The sequence below is a fragment of the Microcaecilia unicolor genome, chromosome 2, assembly GCF_901765095.1.
Source record: "Microcaecilia unicolor chromosome 2, aMicUni1.1, whole genome shotgun sequence".
Lineage (NCBI taxonomy): Eukaryota > Metazoa > Chordata > Amphibia > Gymnophiona > Siphonopidae > Microcaecilia > Microcaecilia unicolor.
The window spans coordinates 202,829,473-202,848,750 of record NC_044032.1 but is presented as its reverse complement, the minus strand read 5'-3'; the positions used below and the strand labels follow the sequence as shown (position 1 = coordinate 202,848,750).

At 42.5% G+C, this 19,278-nt stretch overlaps 1 protein-coding gene across 8 annotated transcripts in view; it reads left to right on the top strand.

Annotated features, from left to right (window-relative positions):
• The window catches only part of LOC115463267 (spindle assembly abnormal protein 6 homolog), a 177,491-nt gene that overhangs the window by 61,385 nt on the left and 96,828 nt on the right, over window positions 1–19,278 (top strand). For all 8 annotated transcript variants that reach the window (XM_030193626.1, XM_030193625.1, XM_030193624.1 and 5 more), the window contains 3 exons: window positions 444–563; window positions 739–930; window positions 13,371–13,565. In XM_030193626.1, coding sequence (XP_030049486.1) covers window positions 444–563; window positions 739–930; window positions 13,371–13,565 — 507 coding nt within the window. The remainder of the gene's footprint in view (window positions 1–443; window positions 564–738; window positions 931–13,370; window positions 13,566–19,278) is intronic.

The following is a 19,278-nucleotide window of genomic DNA, read 5'->3' as shown; positions in this document are numbered from 1 at the left end:
TTAGACACTAATGCACCTATAACACAGCTTAGTAAACAGGGCTCTAAATGCACATTAACACACGCACATCCTTAATCATTTTTATTCCTTTATAAAATACTAGGAATAAATGCCCGTTTCTGAGGGCAATGAAACGGGCGCTAGCAAGGGGCCCCCTCCCTCCGAGCTACTTGCCTTGTTCGGTGTTGGCGTCGCTGTGTGTGGGTAGGCTTTTTTTTTTTTTTTTTTGCTGCGCCGCCGTGCCTGTGGCGTTTTGGTTTCGGGCCTCGAGTGTTATAGCTCCGCCCTCGACGTCATGACGTTTTGACGCGAGGGCGGTGCAGACACTCCAGGGCACATCGGATATCTGGGGCGCCTCAACTTCCGTGGAGGCTTCAGAACGTTGGGGTTGCCTTTTATATAGATAGATGATGATAATACCCAATGCTTGTTTAATAACACAGGCACTAGCACAAAAAAGTAAAGAACTGGATAAACTGCAAAATGAATGGACATCGCAGACCTCATCTTTGGCCAACAGACATACTCAAGAAATAGCCACTGAAAGAGCAAAAGCTCTGCAGGTGAGTTCATGTATTATAACTGCTCTGTGTGGGAAGAAAGGAATGAAAACCCATCAGTATGTCTAGGAAAGCAAGCAACAGAATTTCTAAAACAAGAGAAAAACCTCTTTAAAAACTTTTTGATTTTTGCCCTCACAGCTTTGTGTCATGAATGCACTTTGTATCTTTGTCTTAGATTCAAACACAGTACCAAATTCAATGTGACCAGCAAAGGAAGGAGATGGAAACAGCTAGTAATAGAAAAGTGCAGCACTTAGAAAGTAGAGTGTTTGAGCTGGAAACTGCCAATAAAGATCTCACAGACAGAAAATACAAGTCAGAATCTTGTATTCGAGAGCTGAGAACAAAACTTGGAGGCCTTGAAGAGGTAAGAAAATGAGCATCTTGTGTGGGGGTATGTCCTATATCTAGTTAAACATGTGTGTGTATGAATGTGTAATACATTTATTAAAATAGAACCAGAGCTAGGATTTATTCACAATTACTAGGGATTCTTTTTCTGTGTGTTAAACAGCCAACTACAGCTTTTGCTCTCAAACAGGCATCTTTTAATTTAATTTAAATAGGACTTATAGCCCTCACTTTTCTCTATAACATTTGAAGTACATTACAACAGAGATAATTACACATTTTTAATTTGCCTAACTAGCATTCATTATCTACGTATTGTATCAACTGCGGTCCATCCGTGAAATTTCTTCCTGTTATTCTTCTGGCATCAAATCTATAATAGCAGTTCATGCTGCTACTATATGATTACCCAGGTACTTTAAACCTTAAAACCGATCTTAGAAAAAAGGAACAGATCCAGGATTTCAATTTCTTTCTAAAAATATGATTTCTTTCCAATTTTAACGCCTTTGGAAATATATTTCATTCCTGTGGTGTCATACCCTTCAATGTCTGGCCCTTTGTTGCTGCTAGTTTACGGTCTTCAATCAACGTAATTTCAAATACTATGCCATTTTATGATCTCAACACATGAAACATGCAGTCACATACTTCACCTAACCTCGGCTTACCCCTTCCCAAATTACTTTATGGATAGTAACAACTGAAATGAACTATCCCTTGTCAAACTGGTAGGTGATGCAGCTTGTATTCTTAATGACCTTGACTGCAGCATTCTGGATGACTTGCAATCTGACAGTCTCGTTCAAGTTTATTCAGTACTTATAGCGCTTAGGGGAAGGTTATCAAAGTGGTTTACAATTCCTTATATACAAAAAAAAAAAAAAAAGAGAGAGAGAGAAGGAAATAGGAACTACAGTGATAAAGAAAAGGAACATCAGAGATCCATCTCCATCAGACAGCCAAGTGCACCTAAAACCTTAACAAGCACTAATCATGTCATACATATCTCTGGTCATCTTGGATCTCTAAGTTTTTCAACTGCAGCAAAATATGTTCCACTTCATAGAAACATAACGGCAGATAAAGGCCAAATGACCAATCCAGTCTGCCCATCCTCTGTAACCCCCAATTCTACCTGTTCCTAAGCGATCCCACATGCTTATCCCATGCCTTTTAAAATTCTGGAACAGTCCTAGACTCCACCACCTCCACCGGGAGGCCATTCCACGCCTCCACCACCCTTTCTGTGAAATAATACTTCCTTAGGTTATTCCTAAGCCTATTCCCTCTTAACTTTGTCATATGCCCCCTCATTTCAGAGCTCTCCTTCATTTGAAAAAGGCTCTCTCCCTGTACATAAATGCCCTTGAGATATTTAAATGTTTCTATCATGTCTCCTCTCTCTCTCTCCTCTCTTTCAGCATATACATGTTGAGGTTCATAAGCCTGTCCCTATAAAGTTTGCATTCAAGACCGCTTACTAATTTTGCAGCTGCCCTCTGGACTGACTCCATCCTGTTTATAGCTTTCCGTAGATGTGGTCTCCAGAACTGCACGCAGTACTCCAAATAGGGCCTCACCAGAGTCTTATACAATGGCACTATCACTTCCTTTTTCCTGCTGGTCATGCCTCTCTTTATGCACCTAAGCATCCTTCTGGCTTTGGCCGTTGCTTTTTCTACCTGTTTGAAAGCTTTAAGGTCATCAGACACAATCACCCCCAAGTCCCGCTCTTTCTTTGCACACTGAAGCACTTCACCTCCTATACTGTACCGTTCCCTCGGATTTTTGTGACCCAAGTGCATGACGCTGCATTTTTTGGGATTAAACCTTAGTTGCCAAATATCGGTCCATTCCTCTAGCTTCGCTAGGTCCTTCCTCATGTCATTCACACCCTCCAGGGTGTCCACCCTGTTGCAGAGTTTAGTATCATCCGCAAAGAGACAAACCTTACCAGACAGCCCCTCCGCAATATCGCTTACAAAGACGTTAAAAAGAGCTGGCCCTAGGACCAATCCTTGCGGTACTCCACTGACGGCATCCTTTTCTTCAGAGCAAGGTCCATTTACCACTACCCTCTGTCTCCTACCAGTCAACCAATTTTTAACCCAATCCGTTACTCTAGGTCCCATACCAAGGGCACTCAATTTATTTATCAGTGGCCTGTGCAGAACCGTGTCAAAGGCTTTGCTGAAATCCAAATATACCACATCAAGCGCCCCTCCTACATCCAACTGTTTGGTCACCCAGTCAAAGAAGACAGATTTGTCTGACACGACCTGCCATTAGTGAAGCCATGCTGCCTTGGGTCCCGCATTACATGTAGTTCAAGAAAGCTCACAATCCTCCTCTTTAGAAGCGTTTCCATTAGCTTACTCACCACCGAGGTCAGACTGACAGGTCTGTAATTCCCAACCTCCTCCTTACTTCCACTTTTGTGCAGAGGAACCACTTTCGCCCTTCTCCAGTCCACTGGGACCACTCCAGAATCTAAGGAAGCATTGAAGAGGTCTGTCAGCGGAGCCAACAGAACTTCTCTTAAGCACCCTTGGGTGTATCCCATCAAGCCCCATCACTCTGTCTACTTTTAGTTTGGCGAGCTTCTCACGAACACAGTCCTCCGTAAACGGGTCTTGGTCTACCATACATCCATCACCTTTAGCCTTTGTATTCTGCAGTCCTACCCCCCGTTCTTTCATTCGTGAACACAGAGCTGAAATAATCGTTAAGCAGTTCAGCTTTATCCTTATCTTCCACATATTTCTCTCCCTCAGCTTTGAGCCTCACAATGCTATTATGGCCCTTCTTCTTGTCACTTATATATCTGAAAAAGGTCTTGTCCCCCAACTTTACCATATTAGCTATCTTTTCCTCCATTTGCTGCTGTGATTTCCTGATAGCTTTTCCAGCTTCTCTTTGCTTATTTAGGTATTCTCTCTTGTCCTCATCTTTCTGAGACGTCTTGTAACGTGCAAAGGCTAGCCTCCTTCCCCTTATCTTTTCAGCTACTACATTCAAGTACCAGAGAGGCCTTCTTTTCCTCTTATGTAATTTTCAAACATAAAGGTTAGTTGCCTTTAATATAGCTCCTTTCAGTCTTGTCCATTGTTGTTCTACATCCTTCAGCTGTTCCCATCCCGCTAACTATTTCTTGAGAAATTTCCCCATCTCGGCAAAGTTAGTTCCTTTGAAAATCCAGGACCTGCAATCTCAAATGAGCCCTCTCTTCTGTTTTAATATTGAACCATACCATACAATGATCACTAGATGCCAAATGGTCCGCCACCTTGACGTCAGAAACGTACTCTCCATTCGTAAGCACCAGGTCCAGAACAGCTCCATCCCATGTCTGTTCCGTCACCCACTGCCGGAACAATTCTTCTTGTAGGGAATCTAAGATTTCTTTGCTTCTAGACAGCCACACAGTCAGGACACCCCAATCAACATCCAGCATATTGAAATCACCTATCAGTAGTACTTCCCCTTTCCTAGCTATCTTGCGGATGTCTTCAATTAAGTCCCTGTCCATTTCCTCCGACTGTAAGGGTGGTCTGTATATCACTCCGATATAGATACATTTTCCTTTCCCTCTTTCCAGTTTAACCCACAGCGCTTCTTCCCTACTCCACATGTTCTGCAGTTCTGTCACTTGGATATCATTCTTAGCATATATTCACTGATATGAATATCCACCTGAACTGTTTCTTGTGTGAGCTTTGTTAAGGCTTGTTTAATCTTCACTAAAGGAGCTCCATCAGTCATGCTACTTCCATTTCCTGCTCTGCTTTTTCTAATTATTCACTGATCTCAGCCAAAACTCTGGCCCTGTCTGTGACTGCTCCGCTTGCATGTTGGTAGTGATCTCTTGCCTTGCTCACTTGGGCATGTGCCACCTGGACTAAGTGGTTCCAGCTGATTGTTTATGTACTTCTCTCAATTGGCCACCTTCTTTAGGGTTTTGCTGATTTAATTCTGAAGTTTGTCAAGATAGCCCTTGGCCTCTTTTAAAGAAGATTTAATGCCGCCTTTATGTTGGTGCATTTGGTCCACATGAATTCTCCAATCGTCTGTATTAATTGTAATGCTCCACTTCCAGGTTCCACTCCGCTGTGTCTGTTGATTCTAAAATCTCTTCTGACTTTGAGGATTCACTCATGTTCAATTTAAGTGTCTGTGACTTCATAACATTCAAATCAATAAGGTGATCATTTTCATTCTGTATCCTCTTCCCAAATTTCAACTTCAGTTTTATTTAGTGTCAACTCTGCATCATCTTCAAGTATAGTCTCCTCTTCTAGTTCCTCGGAGAGATATGTAGGCCTTTTCCAGCTGAAACCCAGTGCTTTTTGTCAGACCTAAATATGCCAGGTTGCGGTAGTAGGATTAGAGATCACTACTTGCCTGAATAATTTGTCAGACCTAAATATGCCAGGTTGCGGTAGTAGGATTAGAGATCACTACTTGCCTGAATAATTTGTCTCAGATCAGTTTCTGACTGATAAGATCAGAAACCAATCTTAATTTTACAAAATAATTTTTAACAGCAGTAACTTTACTTTCCATTCTCATAAGTTGACTCTATTAAACCCTCTAAACTTCAAACACTCAATGGTGAATAAATTGAAGCTCTATTTATTACTGGATCCTTTCGGGGTATTTGCACCTTCACTTCTCCAACCTTACAGTATCCTGGTCTTTATCAGTATCTTCCAGTGGTTGTCCATCTACAACTGAACAAAGGTTAAAAAGGTATTTAGTAACTCATAAGCATCTTCAAGTTATTCAATAATGGGAACCATCATTTGGATATCATCTGTACAAGCATAATGTAAAGTTCACATAAACTCAAGTAATAGTCCCAGGGATTGTAGATAATGTTTATTGAGGATACATAAGAATAGGGATCGTGATGATCCTTTTGATATCCCACTTGCCAAACTCCACTTTATAACCTATTATCACCATGTTTTACCTATATAACATCTACCTTTTCAAAAAAAAAAAAATCCCAAAAATCTTCAAAAGTTTAAGCAATACAAAGTCATGGTCTATTAGGTCAAAAATGGTGAAAATGGGGATCCGAACTTTAATAGACATGGAGGGGCATTTTCGAAAGGGACATCCAAGTTGCGATTTGGACGACCTTGCAAAATGGTGAAATCCAGGGGCGGGGAAACCTGTATTTTTGAAACAAGATGGACGTCCATAGTTCGTTTCGAAAATACCATCGGATGCATCCAAATCCTTAAATTTGGTCGTCCCTAGACATGGACGTTTGATTTTCAGCGAGTTTCAAAACCAAGGACATCCATGTCAAAAACAACCAAATGCAAGTCATTTGGTCGTGGGATGAGCCAGCATTTGTAGTACACTGGTCCCCCTGACATGCCAGGACACCAACCGGTCACCCTAGGGGGCACTGCAGTGGACTTCATAAATTGCTCCCAGGAACATAGCTCTCTTATCTTGTTCTGAGCCAACCCCCCAGCCCACTACCCACAACTGTACACCACTACCATAGCTCTTAGGGGTGAAGGGGGGCACCTATATATCGGTACAGTGGGACTGTGGTGGGTTTTTGAGGGTTTGCTGTTCCCTCCACAAATGTAACAGGTGGGGGGGGGGGGTATGGGCCTGTCTGAAGTGCACTGCAGTACCCACTAAAACTGCTCCTGGGACCTTCATGCGCTGTCATAGAACTGAGTATGACATCTGAGGCTGGCATAGAGGCTGGCACGACATATTTTTAAAGATGTTTTTTGAGGGTGGGGGGTTAGTGCCACTGGGGGAGTAACGGGAGGCCATCCCCAATTCTCTCTGGTGGTCATGTGGTCATTTCAGGCACCTTTTTGTGCCTTAGTCGTAAGAAAAACGTCTGGGTGAAAACGTCCAAGTGTTCGTCAGGGACGTCCTTTTTTTTTTTTTTCAATTATGGGTCAAGGATGTCCAAATTGTTAGGCACGCCCAGGTCCCGCCTTCGCTACGCTTCCAACACACCCCCTTGAACTTTGGCTATCCTTGCGACAGAGTGCAGTTGGAGATGTCCTAAATCGGGTTTTAATTATACCGATTTGAACGTCCCTGTGAGAAGGATGTCCATCTTCCGATTTATGTCGAAAGATGGACATCCTTCTCTTTTCAAAATGAGCCCATAAATCATCTGAACTAAATGTCACTGATCTTCTAGCTTAGCAGCAGAAATTGTCTTTGTACTGTATTTAGGTCTAAACTCCCACTAACCTTAAGTATCTCCCAATATTCTTACAATTGCTTTGCTATCACACATAAGTACATAAGTAATGCCACACTGGAAAAAGACCAAGGGTCCATCGAGCCCAGCAACCTGTCCACGAAACCTGGGCCAATCCAGGCCAAGGGCACCTGGCAAGCTTCCCAAATGTACAAACATTCTATACATATACCAGTAGTTTAAATAAGTAATATACTTTGGTTATAGGCCAGTAATTAACAAAAATGTTGCATCCTTTGCCAATGGCCTTAACAGAATATGGACAGTAGATAACCCTACTGTAAGGAAGAATTAGTAAGATGTACAGGCCAGTAAATTACCTGCTTGTGAAGATTTTTCATCAATGTTGGGCAAGGATTAGTCACAACTTCCAAACTTTTACCATCAGCAAGTGCATTTCCATTGCACTTACAGAATTAGATTGTAACTAAATCATGTCTGTTCTCATCCTACCTTAATTTGGATTGTTTCCTTAGTTTTTAGTGCCACAGACACTTTTTTCAACTTTATGGAATTTCAATATTCCAATAGCAAAATCTGTGTAAAAGAAATAAGACAAAAACTGATCATAAGCACAGTGAGAGAAGGTCAAAATGTGTGTATATGGGGGGAGGATGATAATGAACCAAGAGGGAAGATGAAATAAACCAGAAGAGGAAAAACTTAAAAGGAAGTAAGGTACCAGCAGTCATCCTTAATTTAGAGCGTTAATTGGGGGGGGGGGGGGGGGGGGGTTGGGGGCGAATTCATTAAAGTTTAGCATGCACTAATGGACTTAGTTGTTAGCTTTGAGCATCAACCTCTGATTTGGGCAAGTTCTAGCCAGTCTAGCATTCAGTTTAGTAAGTAATACACAAAGGAGTTCAGAATCACCTTTACAATTCATGGTAGCAGCAAATGATAATCATATGCAAATGTATTACAACAAGCTCATAAGTATTAAAATGTTCTGATTGCACAGATGTTTACATGCATTGCTCAGAAAGGAGTGCTTACCTTTAATGCCCCAAATTTTACAGCAGGTTTTGAGCTGCTGTTCTGGGGAGAAGTCTGCTTGCACTAAACAGTGAATCCCTGACCCTTGACCGCTTGCCCCCAAACTTTAAGGTTTCACTTGTGGTTCAGCAGACCCCTTCCTGACCCCCCCCCCCCCCCCAAAAAAAAACAACCTTGCAATACTCCCTGGTGGTCCAGCAGACCCCCTCCTGACCCCCCCCCACTGCCTCCATACCACAAAGAAAAATACCCCTGCTGGTCCGGTGTACCCCTTCTTGAGCCCTCCAAAAAACCACTATGTGGTCTAGTGACCCCCGACCCCTCCACATGCCTTGACAGTTGGAGGCAAGAGGACAGGTGCAATGATTACTCCCTCCTGTCTCTGGTCCTGCCCTTTTCAAAATGGCAACACCCAGCCCCTGCCTGGTGCATCATTAGATGCACTGGGAGAGGCATAGCATCATAAAAGGAGTCCCCCCCCCCCCCCTTTTATGGTGCTAAGCTTCTCCCAGTGCATCACAGGATGTACCGGGCAGGGGCTGGGCACAGCCTTTTTGACAAGGGTGGGCCCAGAGGCAGGAGGGAGTAAGCGTTGATCCTGCCTCCAACTGTCGAGGCATTTGGAGGGGTGGGGGGGGGGGGGTCACTAAACCACTATGGAGGTTTTTTTGGTGGTGGGGGCGCTTGAGAGCATGGGTCCACCGGATCACCATAGATAATTTTTGTTTGCAGGGGGAGGGAAGCATGGGGAGGGTGTCAAGAAGGGGTCTGCTGTACCACCATGGAGTTTAGCAAGAGTTGTTGGGGGGGATTGGGAAGAGGTCTACTGGATCACCATAGAATTTTGCAAGGGTTTGGTGGGGTCAGGAAAGGGTTCAATCATCCTTGGGCATACACACAAGAGCTGTGCCTAATGAACCAGGAATGTTTGGACCCTTTTACCACCCAATGCTCAAAACTAACAGTGTACATATAATTTGTATGCTGTTAGTGCTGAGCATTGGTTGGTAATTCCAGCTTGATGTTGAGCCATGTTTTTCTGGCACTGCTCAATACAGCACCAAAGGTTTGAGTATCAGCTCTTTAGTGCATGCTAAATGCTAAGTAGCCCATAGGTATAAAATGAGTATCTTACAATTTAATGTGTGTGAAAACTTTGATGAATGACTCCCTGCAATCTCCTCTTCCCTACCCAAACCAAAGGCACTTTGGGATGAATGTCAGGTAACAGCCCCCTCATCAATATACAGCAGCTAGATTTGTATTTAGAGTATCCCATTTTGAAAAAGCATCTCTGCTACTATTTAAATTATTGGCTCCCTATCAAAGCAAGGATAACTTTCAAATTATGTGCTTTCATGTACCAAGTACCAAATTATTAATGGCACTGCCCAGACTATATGCTACCTCTAATCAATCTCCAATTGCATAGTGCTACTTGTGAAGTGAGGGACTATCTAAGGCTGCAGTTCCTGAATTGTGAGAAAATGTATTAATTGGTTTACTTTTCAGATTTCACCTATCTAGGCACTAACTGCTGGATTCTATATATCACGCCTTAATTTCCACATGGAAATTGAAGCGTATTCTACAACAATGCACATAACTTAGTTAAGTAGCTAATCTGCACTTTCAATTGGATTTTAAGCAATTAGCACTAATTGGATTTACTCACTGGTGCACGTAAATTCTAAGTCACATAGTTGAAAAGGGTGCATGGCCATGGGTGGGGTGCAAGCGTTTCTAAATTGTATGCATGTTAAAGAACACACCTGCTCTGCCCCTAATTTAGGTGTCAAGATTTACGCCAAGTAAAACATAGCATAAATGGCCACAGCTAAGTGTGGTCACGTGGAGAGGCGCTCAGCATATTCTATATACTGTGCGGAAATTTAAGCCTATTCTATAAGATTAAGGTCTACTTTAGAGAAAATGCCTAGGTGTAATTGTTTTCCCATACAGAATTTTCAGGTGCCTTACATAAATTCTAGCCATAAATGTTTGAACTCTGCCTACTAATATAAGAAATATAAAAGATTGCATTTGATTTCACAAAATACTAAAATTATTTTTATTCAAACAGAATCTAATGATGGCCAATTAACCTTAAACCTGACTATTCTCATTATTTCTCTCTTAATTATAATTGTAATCTATTCCTTGAATTCATTTATACCTTACCCTGTTATGAAACTAAACGTGTGTGTGTGTGTGTATAGATATACACACACATAGTGGATTCCTGTTAATTGGGACTAGAATGCATTGCCCCAATTAAGCGGCTGCCCTGAAAAAACAAAGTTGACATGTTATGGTTGAAATAAGTCAGTACAAGTGATGGGTAAAATTCAAAACATTTATTGTCCAAACACAAGTGGAAGAAGTACAGTACAGTTTAATTTCAAATTTTATATTTCGGTAACACAAAAATTGAAATAAAAGAAACAAAATTAAATTTGCATAAATTTAAATGAAAAGTTTATCATTCAAAACAGCATTAACATTGGAGGTGTTGATCAAATGTACCTTGACGAGCTGTCTTCATTGATTGCAGCTGAACAAATTTGGCACAGGGCTCTAGAGCAATAACCTGACTGCCATCATAGCCTTCCTGCATGAAAAAGTTTTAATCAACAAATTGCCTGGCGTCCTGGTTTGTCACTTGTTCTCGCTCAGTTATGTCATCCTCTTCAGTTTCCTGATTTTTCTGAAGTCTTCAAATGTCTGGCTGAAATTAGCTAAACGGTTTCATCCTCATACCCCTTGTTTTTATTGTAGCATTGAAGATTGTTAATGGACGAAAACTCTTCATAATTTTTCACCCGGTGTGCTTCCATAACCTCATTTTCATTATCCATAGCATTTTCATTTTCAGTCTTATACTGTGTGTCCGTTCCAAGATGTTTAAACCCACAGTGAGTAAAACAATGGTGAATGATTGTGCTGCTAACATTTAACCAATTATCAGCAATATACCGCATTGCTTGTAAAAGAGCAATCTTTGCATTGACTTCTTTTGCTGTTGAAGATGATGTGAGCACATTTTTTTCTATAGCTTCAAGGATATAAGTTACCAGTTTGGCATGGTATAAGGTCTTCAAATTTTTAATGATCCCCATGTCCATTGGTTGTACCAGAGATGTGGTGTTGGGACACAGAAATTCCACCTAGATGTTTTTCGAATGGTCGTGTGTGGGTGCGCCGCACAGTTATAAAGCACAATTCTCGTATACCTCCCCTGTAATTTAATGTTTCAGCTCATTAACCAGTTCTTAAAAAATTTTCAATGTCATCCATGCATTTTTGTTAGAATGATACAGACTAGGTAAACTTTCTATATACTGATCCCTTTAAAACACCGTGGCTTTGAGCTTTTTCTTATAACCATCAGCTTACATTCATCAGTTCCTGATATGTTGGAACAGCATAGCACTGTTACACGATTCATAGCTTTCTTTGAGCTTGACAACATTGTGTGTTTATAGGTCAGGGATCCATTAGGTATGGCACTGTCGAATAGCCCTGTTTTGTTGGCGGTGTAGATGTCATCTGCACAAAAGTTTCAATGCAGTCGTGGAAGTTTTGTGGCTTTCCGTTGTTTGGTGCTTATAGTATCAGGACTGTCCTCACCATGTGCCCTCTTAAAAACTTTATTCTGAACCTGCATTTCTATTATGACAACCAACCATTTGTTGCTTTAAAATCGTGACCGAATTTTTTTCTAGCTAACTCCTCTGACTTGCTTTTTAACATTGGTCCACTCACACGAACACCTCTTCCTGTTACAATTGAGAACCACTGATTCAGGGCCTCTTCTACATCGGGCTCCTTGCTGTCACACTTTCGTTTTTGGGAACTGCCCTGTTGCCTCTCATTTAAAGTCCACTTATTTATCAATTTCTCTTATTGTACAAAACATGCTATTGTGGATTTTGACACTCCTGTAATCTCTGCCAGTTGGTGCTGATTGGTGTTTGGCTGATGTTTTTTCAATTCTAGCAAAGCAATTTTGTCTGTGAGGGTTAGATCCTTTCTTTGGCATTTTTTCACTGCACAACACAGATGGAACATGACACACCCCGCAGCAGCACGTGTATTCAAACGCGGCAGCCCGTATAAGCTTCAGGGGTTGGCGACGTAATGATATTTTATGTATGTTACTGCCCAAATAAACACTGCATTGTCCCAAATAAGCGAAACTGTTTCTGTTCTATGTTTTGGGCCATATATGTGGCCGCCCTGATTAAGCTGTGTCCCAATTAACTGGAATTCTATCTATCTATCTCTATCTATCCTATCTATCTATCTATCTATCTATCTATCTATCTATCTATCTATCTATCTATCCAATATAACCTTTAAAATTACTCTTTTATTTCAAATTCTGAGTAGTGTTTGTATGTTATAATGAAAATCCAACACTATATATATTGTACATAAACTGATCTCTTTCTACCTGTAAATCTTACATTGTAAGCCACATTGAACTCAAACATACTTGGGATAATGTGGGATATAAATGTCACCAATCAATCAGCTTAAGATGAAAACTGTTATAGTGTAGCAAGGCATTGCAGTCCTTAGTCTTTCTATAAACAGTTGTGAAAAACTGATTAGATTCTTTTCTTCGTGCTGTACTTGTATCTAAAAACAAGGAAACTTTATGATGATAGAGAATTGGATACAGTCACTGAAGGAATTCAACCATATAAAAAAAAACTTGTAAAATTCTTCTGGCCTTCCAAAGTAGAAATATGCCACTGTATCTACACCACCTTCTGTGTCCTTCCAAAGCAGAAAAATACTGATATATCTACACTCAATTTAATTTTATCTATAAATAGTGAGTGCTAATCCACTTATCTTCAACTTTTGTCATAAATTGAATGTGTGAAATAGAAAATTGGAATTTGTGAAACAGAAAATTGGAAACAAAATTAGGAAAAATAAAAAAAAATGGACCACTTTTTTTTTGGCTATGCACATCCCTACCCGACAGGGCTGCAGTTACAATACTGCTAAATGAGAGAGCTATTGTAATATTGCAGATGAGCTGGCGAGGGCTTACACTGTGGCAAGTCTAACACGCAATAGTTAAACAAAATGGGAATATCTGTTAGTGTAGTAAACTTAGGGGTCCTTTCTTCATCCATAACTGTCTTTTTTTTTTTTTTTTTTTTTTTTTTTTTTTTATATTCTTTTCTCAGGAGTGCCAGAAGATTAAACAAGAAGTAATTTCACTCCAAAGAGAGAATTCAGTTCTGGATACAGAATGCCATGAAAAAGAGAAGCAGCTGAACAAGTTAAAAACTCAGACGGCTGTCCTGGAACAGGAAGTGAAAGATAAGGAGCTTGTAGTAAAACAAACAGCTGATGTTTGTGGAAGTGCTCAAGAACACAAGGTATGTGTTTGTACTATTTCTCAGGGACCTCATGATCACCCAGATTTTCAAGCCAGTGTAATTGCTGTGTTAAATTTGGATTAGATTTTTTGGCATAGTGTTTTCTCTTTTTTTGTTTTTACTTCTGTGCTGTTTTTAAATTTATATAAGATGCAATAAGAAAATGACATGACAAAAGCAGCAAGGCAAAAAAAAAAAAAAAAAATCAGTAAACAGAAGTTCTGCTCTTTTCACAACACCTGAGACCTTTCTGTTTTCATTAACTACTGAAGTAAGAAAGGTGCTGTGTATAGGTGGAGAAATGGTATTGTTTGATTATATCTGCAGTTTTCGATACCATCAACTGTGATATTTTATTGATTACTTTCTGAAGCTGGTTTCTATTTTTTTTAGAAGACTGTACATGGTTCTAAAAGATGGTGTTTTATCATCTTCATGGGTGCCCCCCTGCGGGGTACCGCAGGGTTCTTCCATCTCCCCTCTTCTATACAACTTGTATACGAGCTCGCTTAGACAAATTGTGCTGAACTCTGGTGAGCTTATGCTGTTGTATGCTGATATCTTTGTGTTGGTCCCTATTTGTCATGATGTAAGTTCCATTGCTTCTATCATAGGAAATTGCGTTAGGATTACAAATTGGTCTACATCTGTACGACTTAAATTTAAATATAGATAAGACTAGAATCTTATGGCTTATCTTTAATTTTCCAAATATCCTGCAGTTCATTCCAACTAATAGGTTTCAAGTAAAGGTTGAAAGGGTTTCTAAGCTTTTGGGGATGCTTTTTGACTAGGGAACCCCAGATTAATATTTTGTTGCAGATAGCCTACTTTAAGTTGAAACGACTACGTCTGTTGCATTCCTACTTCTTGTGGGATCATTTTAGAATTATTGTGCAACTTTCAGTCTTAACCTTACTTAACTATGGCAATTCTTTGTACCTGGGAATAGCTTCTAAGTTGACTGCAAAATCTAATTAATTCAACACTCGGCTGCTAGACTGATTTTATTGTAAGTTTCTCAGTGACTCTATGGCCATTGAAGGAGTTACATTTGTTACTGGTGCAAGCTCGGATACTTTTCAAGGTGTATTTAGGCGGTACTTTTCCGGAGGGTTTAATTCAATTGGTAAAAAATATTAAATTCAAATTCACATTCTAGGAGCTATAATCAGTTGCATTCCCTATGGTTAAACATGTGAAATTCAAGGATTTATTTTCTCACTCTTTATTTTCAGCAGTTTATTTATGGAATAATCTTCCTATAGGTTTGCTTTTAGTGTTATTCCTGTCATAAAGCTTTTGAAAACGTTTTTGTTCTGTCACTCTTAGTAAGATGATGCTTTTTTGGTTAATTCTTAATTTCTATTATGAATTAATTTTTTAACTCATGATGATTTGTGTCTGTGACTTTTTTACATTTATGGTATCCATCTACGTAAATGTTACTTCCTTGTTAACTTTAGGATTATAATGAGAGTACAGTGTTGGGCAGACTGGATGGACCGTTCAGGTCTTTATCTGCTGTCATTTACTGTGATACTGTGTTCGTTTGTTAATTATGTTTTACAGAGAGAATGGACAAAATTTTATATATGGCATTGAAATGTCGGTGCTGAAAAAATGAGTGCTAAGCGTTATTCTATAAATGGCACTCCGAGTTGGGCACCATTTATAGAATAGCGCTGGGATCCATGCCTAACTTTAGGCATGAGGATTTACACCAACTAAAACATGGTATAAATCCCTGTGCCTAAATTAGGCATGGACTGGGCATATTCTGTAATACAGCATGCAAATTCTTGGAATGCCCATGGCCCTCCAGTGGCCATACCCCCTTTTCAGATGCACACGCTAGAATTTACACATGCATTTTTATAGAATATGCTAGCAAGATGCATGTGTAAATCCATCCTAAGTGTTGATTAACACTGATAATTGATTATTAATGCCCAATGATTAGAGTTAATTGGTTTGTTTTCCAACTAAAATTGTGTGCAGAATTTGGGGGTGTGCCCAAATTTTCACATGCAATTTTGAGCACCATATGTTGTAAAGAGTATGTAGGACAGGCCCCAAAGGAACCCTGGGATAGGCCAGAATACCCCCGTTATAGGCAGGCATTCCCCAGGAAAAAACTAGAAATAAAGAACTACAACTCCCAGCATGCCCCAAGGGAGACCGGGGATAAGAGAAACTATGTGCATTCCCAGGAGTCTCCAGAGGAGGGCCGCAGGGGAAGGAATAAGGCTGATTCTCCAACCTGGTGGAAGAGGTGGTGGAACAGGTGGGTGGAGAAAGAAGAGCCACCAAAGAGCTTTAATGAAAGAAAGGGTGAGCAGCTGGGAGAAGGGCGGGGCGAGGAGAATATGGATTGGGCTCCTGAGGAGAGAGAGGCAGAGAGTGAGCCTTGCCCTATGGAGTTGACTGAACCGGAGAACACCCTGGAAGAGCCGATGGACTTTTCAGCTCTGGCTCAGCGAAAGCCAAGGAAGTAGCGGGGCCAAGCCGGGTCAAGCGGGAGGAGGTCAGAGCTGCAACCCAGGAGGAAAGAGGATCCACTTTACAATTGGTGTCATTAGTGGGATCGCTTCGCGGACCTGTCGCTCGAGGAGGCCAAGACCAGCAGGATAGAAAAGCCCGACGGAGGGGCCAACGCTGAGAAAGGCGCAGACCCGTCTGGGGTTCCGGTAAGCGGGGCCTAGATTGGGGGAAATAAAGGGATCCTAGTAAAAGGGGAAATATAAGTAGTGAAACCGCACTTGGAGGTGTCCTCTGTTTTTTTTTTCCACCAGGAGTCGCTGTTCCGGAGCAAGGATGGACCCCAAGGAGATCTTCGCTTGGATGACAATGCAGTTCCAGAAACAGCAAGAACTGATGGGGAAGATGGTGGAAGACTCCTTGACGGCGGCACGAGAGCAGCAACAACCGGTGCTGAATATGCTCCAGGACTTTTTTCAGCGAGGGATCGAGGCTCCCAGGGGCGGTGGAGCCGGAGCAACTGGACAGGGGCCAGGAGGAAGCGGTGCGGTAGGACCTTTATCCCTGAACTCACTTACTTGGGGAAAGTTGTCTGAGCAGGATAATGTAGATGATTTCCTGACCGCCTTCGAGAGGGTGGCAGTGGCCGCAGGGTGGCCACAAGAGCAGTGGGCCATGCGGTTAGTGCCTTCATTATCTGGGGAGGCTCTAGGAGCCTTTAGAGACTTGGCTCCTGGGGACGCTGCCAACTATGGGAGGTTGAGAGAGGCCATTAAAGACCGGTATGGACTGAGTACCCAGGCTTATAGGCGTAAGTTTCGGTCCACTAAATGGGAGAAGGGGGAAACCCCTAAATCGGTGGCCACTAAACTGATGGACTTGGTAAAAAAATGGTTGGAACCTGATCGCCACACCACGGGAGAGATTCTTCAAGAATTAGTAGTGGAGCAGTTCCTGCAGGGCCTTCCCAGGGAGATTAGGGCAGGATTGGTCCAAAGGGGCTGTAAGACGGTGGAGGCCGTGACAGCCGGGTTGGAGTGTTATTTGGAAGCCCAACATTGGGGAGGACCCGACCTGGAGGGTGGGAAACCCCGACCGGGGGGAGGCTGGGGTTCCAAAAGTTCCCTCTTTAAGACAGATCCCCAGGGGGGGAAACCCGATTACGGCTGGGGTGGTAAAAAGCCCGTAGTGCCCTCAGGCCCTGAAAAAAAGGCCCCCTCGTATGAAGGAAAAATCTGTTATAAGTGTGGGAAGACTGGGCACGTCCGGAGGGATTGCCCAGGTCGAGAGGGATGGACCTCGCAGGTTGCCCAAGGGTTTAGGCCTCGGTATACTGCTAAGGTGGAGGTTGAGGGTTTACCGATTATAGCCATGTTAGACTCCGGGGCAGACCAGTCCATGATCTCTAGGAGGTTATGGGAACAAATAAGAAAGAGGAGGACAGGAGGTAAGGATACCTATGAGGGAGCAGTGGCTATTCAATGTATACATGGGGCCAGTACTCGTTATACCCTCCATAGGGTTCACGTGAAGGGGCCTACAGGGGAGATAGAGATAGCCATTGCCGTTCTGCCCAGACTGCCACAGGAGATGATTTTGGGAAGGGACTGGCCCCCCTTTACCGAGTGTATTAGTGAAAAAAGAGTGTTGGTCACTACCCGCTCTCAGACTCGGCGAGACCCTGAGGCTGAGGAAGAGGGAATAGGAGGTATTTTTCCTTTTCAAGGGGAGGTTTTAGGGGAGCCGGGAAAAGAGAGAAAGGGGAAAGCTTTGAGAAAAAAAAGGAGCAGAGGGGCAGACGGGAGGCCTTGGAGCAGGCAAGAAAAGAAAGTTATCTGCCAGTGGCCCCGAAAGAATTGAGCGAGCAGTTTCCCCAGTTTCATAGGGAGCAGGCCACGGACCCTACTTTAGAATATGCCTGGGAACGGGCCCGACAGGGGGAGGGCCAGGAAGCCCCGGGGTTCATGATAGAGGGGGACATTCTATATCGCAGGGTACCCAATTGGGAGAACTCTGAAGCGGGGAGACAGCTAGTAGTCCCCCAAGCTTTCCGTCCCCTAGTAGTAAGGCTCGCGCATGATCACCCTTTGGGGGGGCATAAGGGCTCCCAAGCTACCCTGACTCAGATATTGGGCCGGTTTTATTGGCCAGGAGTTTATGGGGAGGTGGAGAGGTATTGCAAGTCCTGCCCCAACTGTCAGAAGGTGACAGACCGGCTACCGCCTAAGGCACCGTTAAAACCCCTTGCTAGAGTGGAACAACCGGGGAGGAGAATAGCCATGGATATTATTGGCCCAGTAACAAAATCTCAGAGAGGCTTCCTCTACGTTTTAGTGGTTATGGATATGGCCACTAGGTACCCCTGGGCCATTCCTTTGAGAAGCATATCAGCGAAGGTCATTGCCAGGGAACTGATAAAAATTTTTTGTGAGGTGGGATTCCCCCAAGAAGTTTTGACCGACAAGGGGTCCAACTTTGTCAAGTACCTTAAGGCAAGTGTGGGAGGCTTTTGGGATACAACATATCCGTATAGCGGCCTACCATCCTCAAACTAATGGGATGGTGGAACGTTTTAATAGAACTTTAAAGGGTATGTTAAAAAAAGCGTTAGGCGAGGATAGGACAGGTTGGGACCAACTGTTACCCTTCGTGCTATATGCCTACAGGAAGAAGGTGCAAGACTCATTAGGAGTTGCGCCTTATGAATTGATGTTTGGACGGAGGCCCAGGGGCATTTTAGATATTTTACAGGAACACTGGGTACCCCCGGACACCTCCGATCAGTCAGTGGTCGAATACCTACAGGATCTGAGGACCAGATTAGATAAGTTACAGGAATATTCCCAGGATAGGCTTGAACAGAGCCAAAATCGTCAAAAGGAATATTATGATAAGGGTACTCGTGAGAGGGAGTTTGTAATAGGAGATAGGGTCCTTATCCTAATCTCGGAGGATCCTCATAAGTTTGCCTCTAGGTGGAAGGGTCCCTGGGTGGTGAGGAGGAGACTTGGGCCTCTTACATATGAGATGGCGAACGAAAAGGGGCGGGTCCAAACCTTCCATGTTAACCTGATGAAACCCTGGGTAGCAAGGGTAGGCTTTCAGACCCGGGGAGAGGAAAAGGAGGGAGAAGAGTTGGGACCGCAAATAAGAGATATTTTCAAGCCCGGTGAACCAGGGGTTAATCCCCGGTTGACACAAGTACAAAAGAAAGAGATAGGAAGGCTCCTAA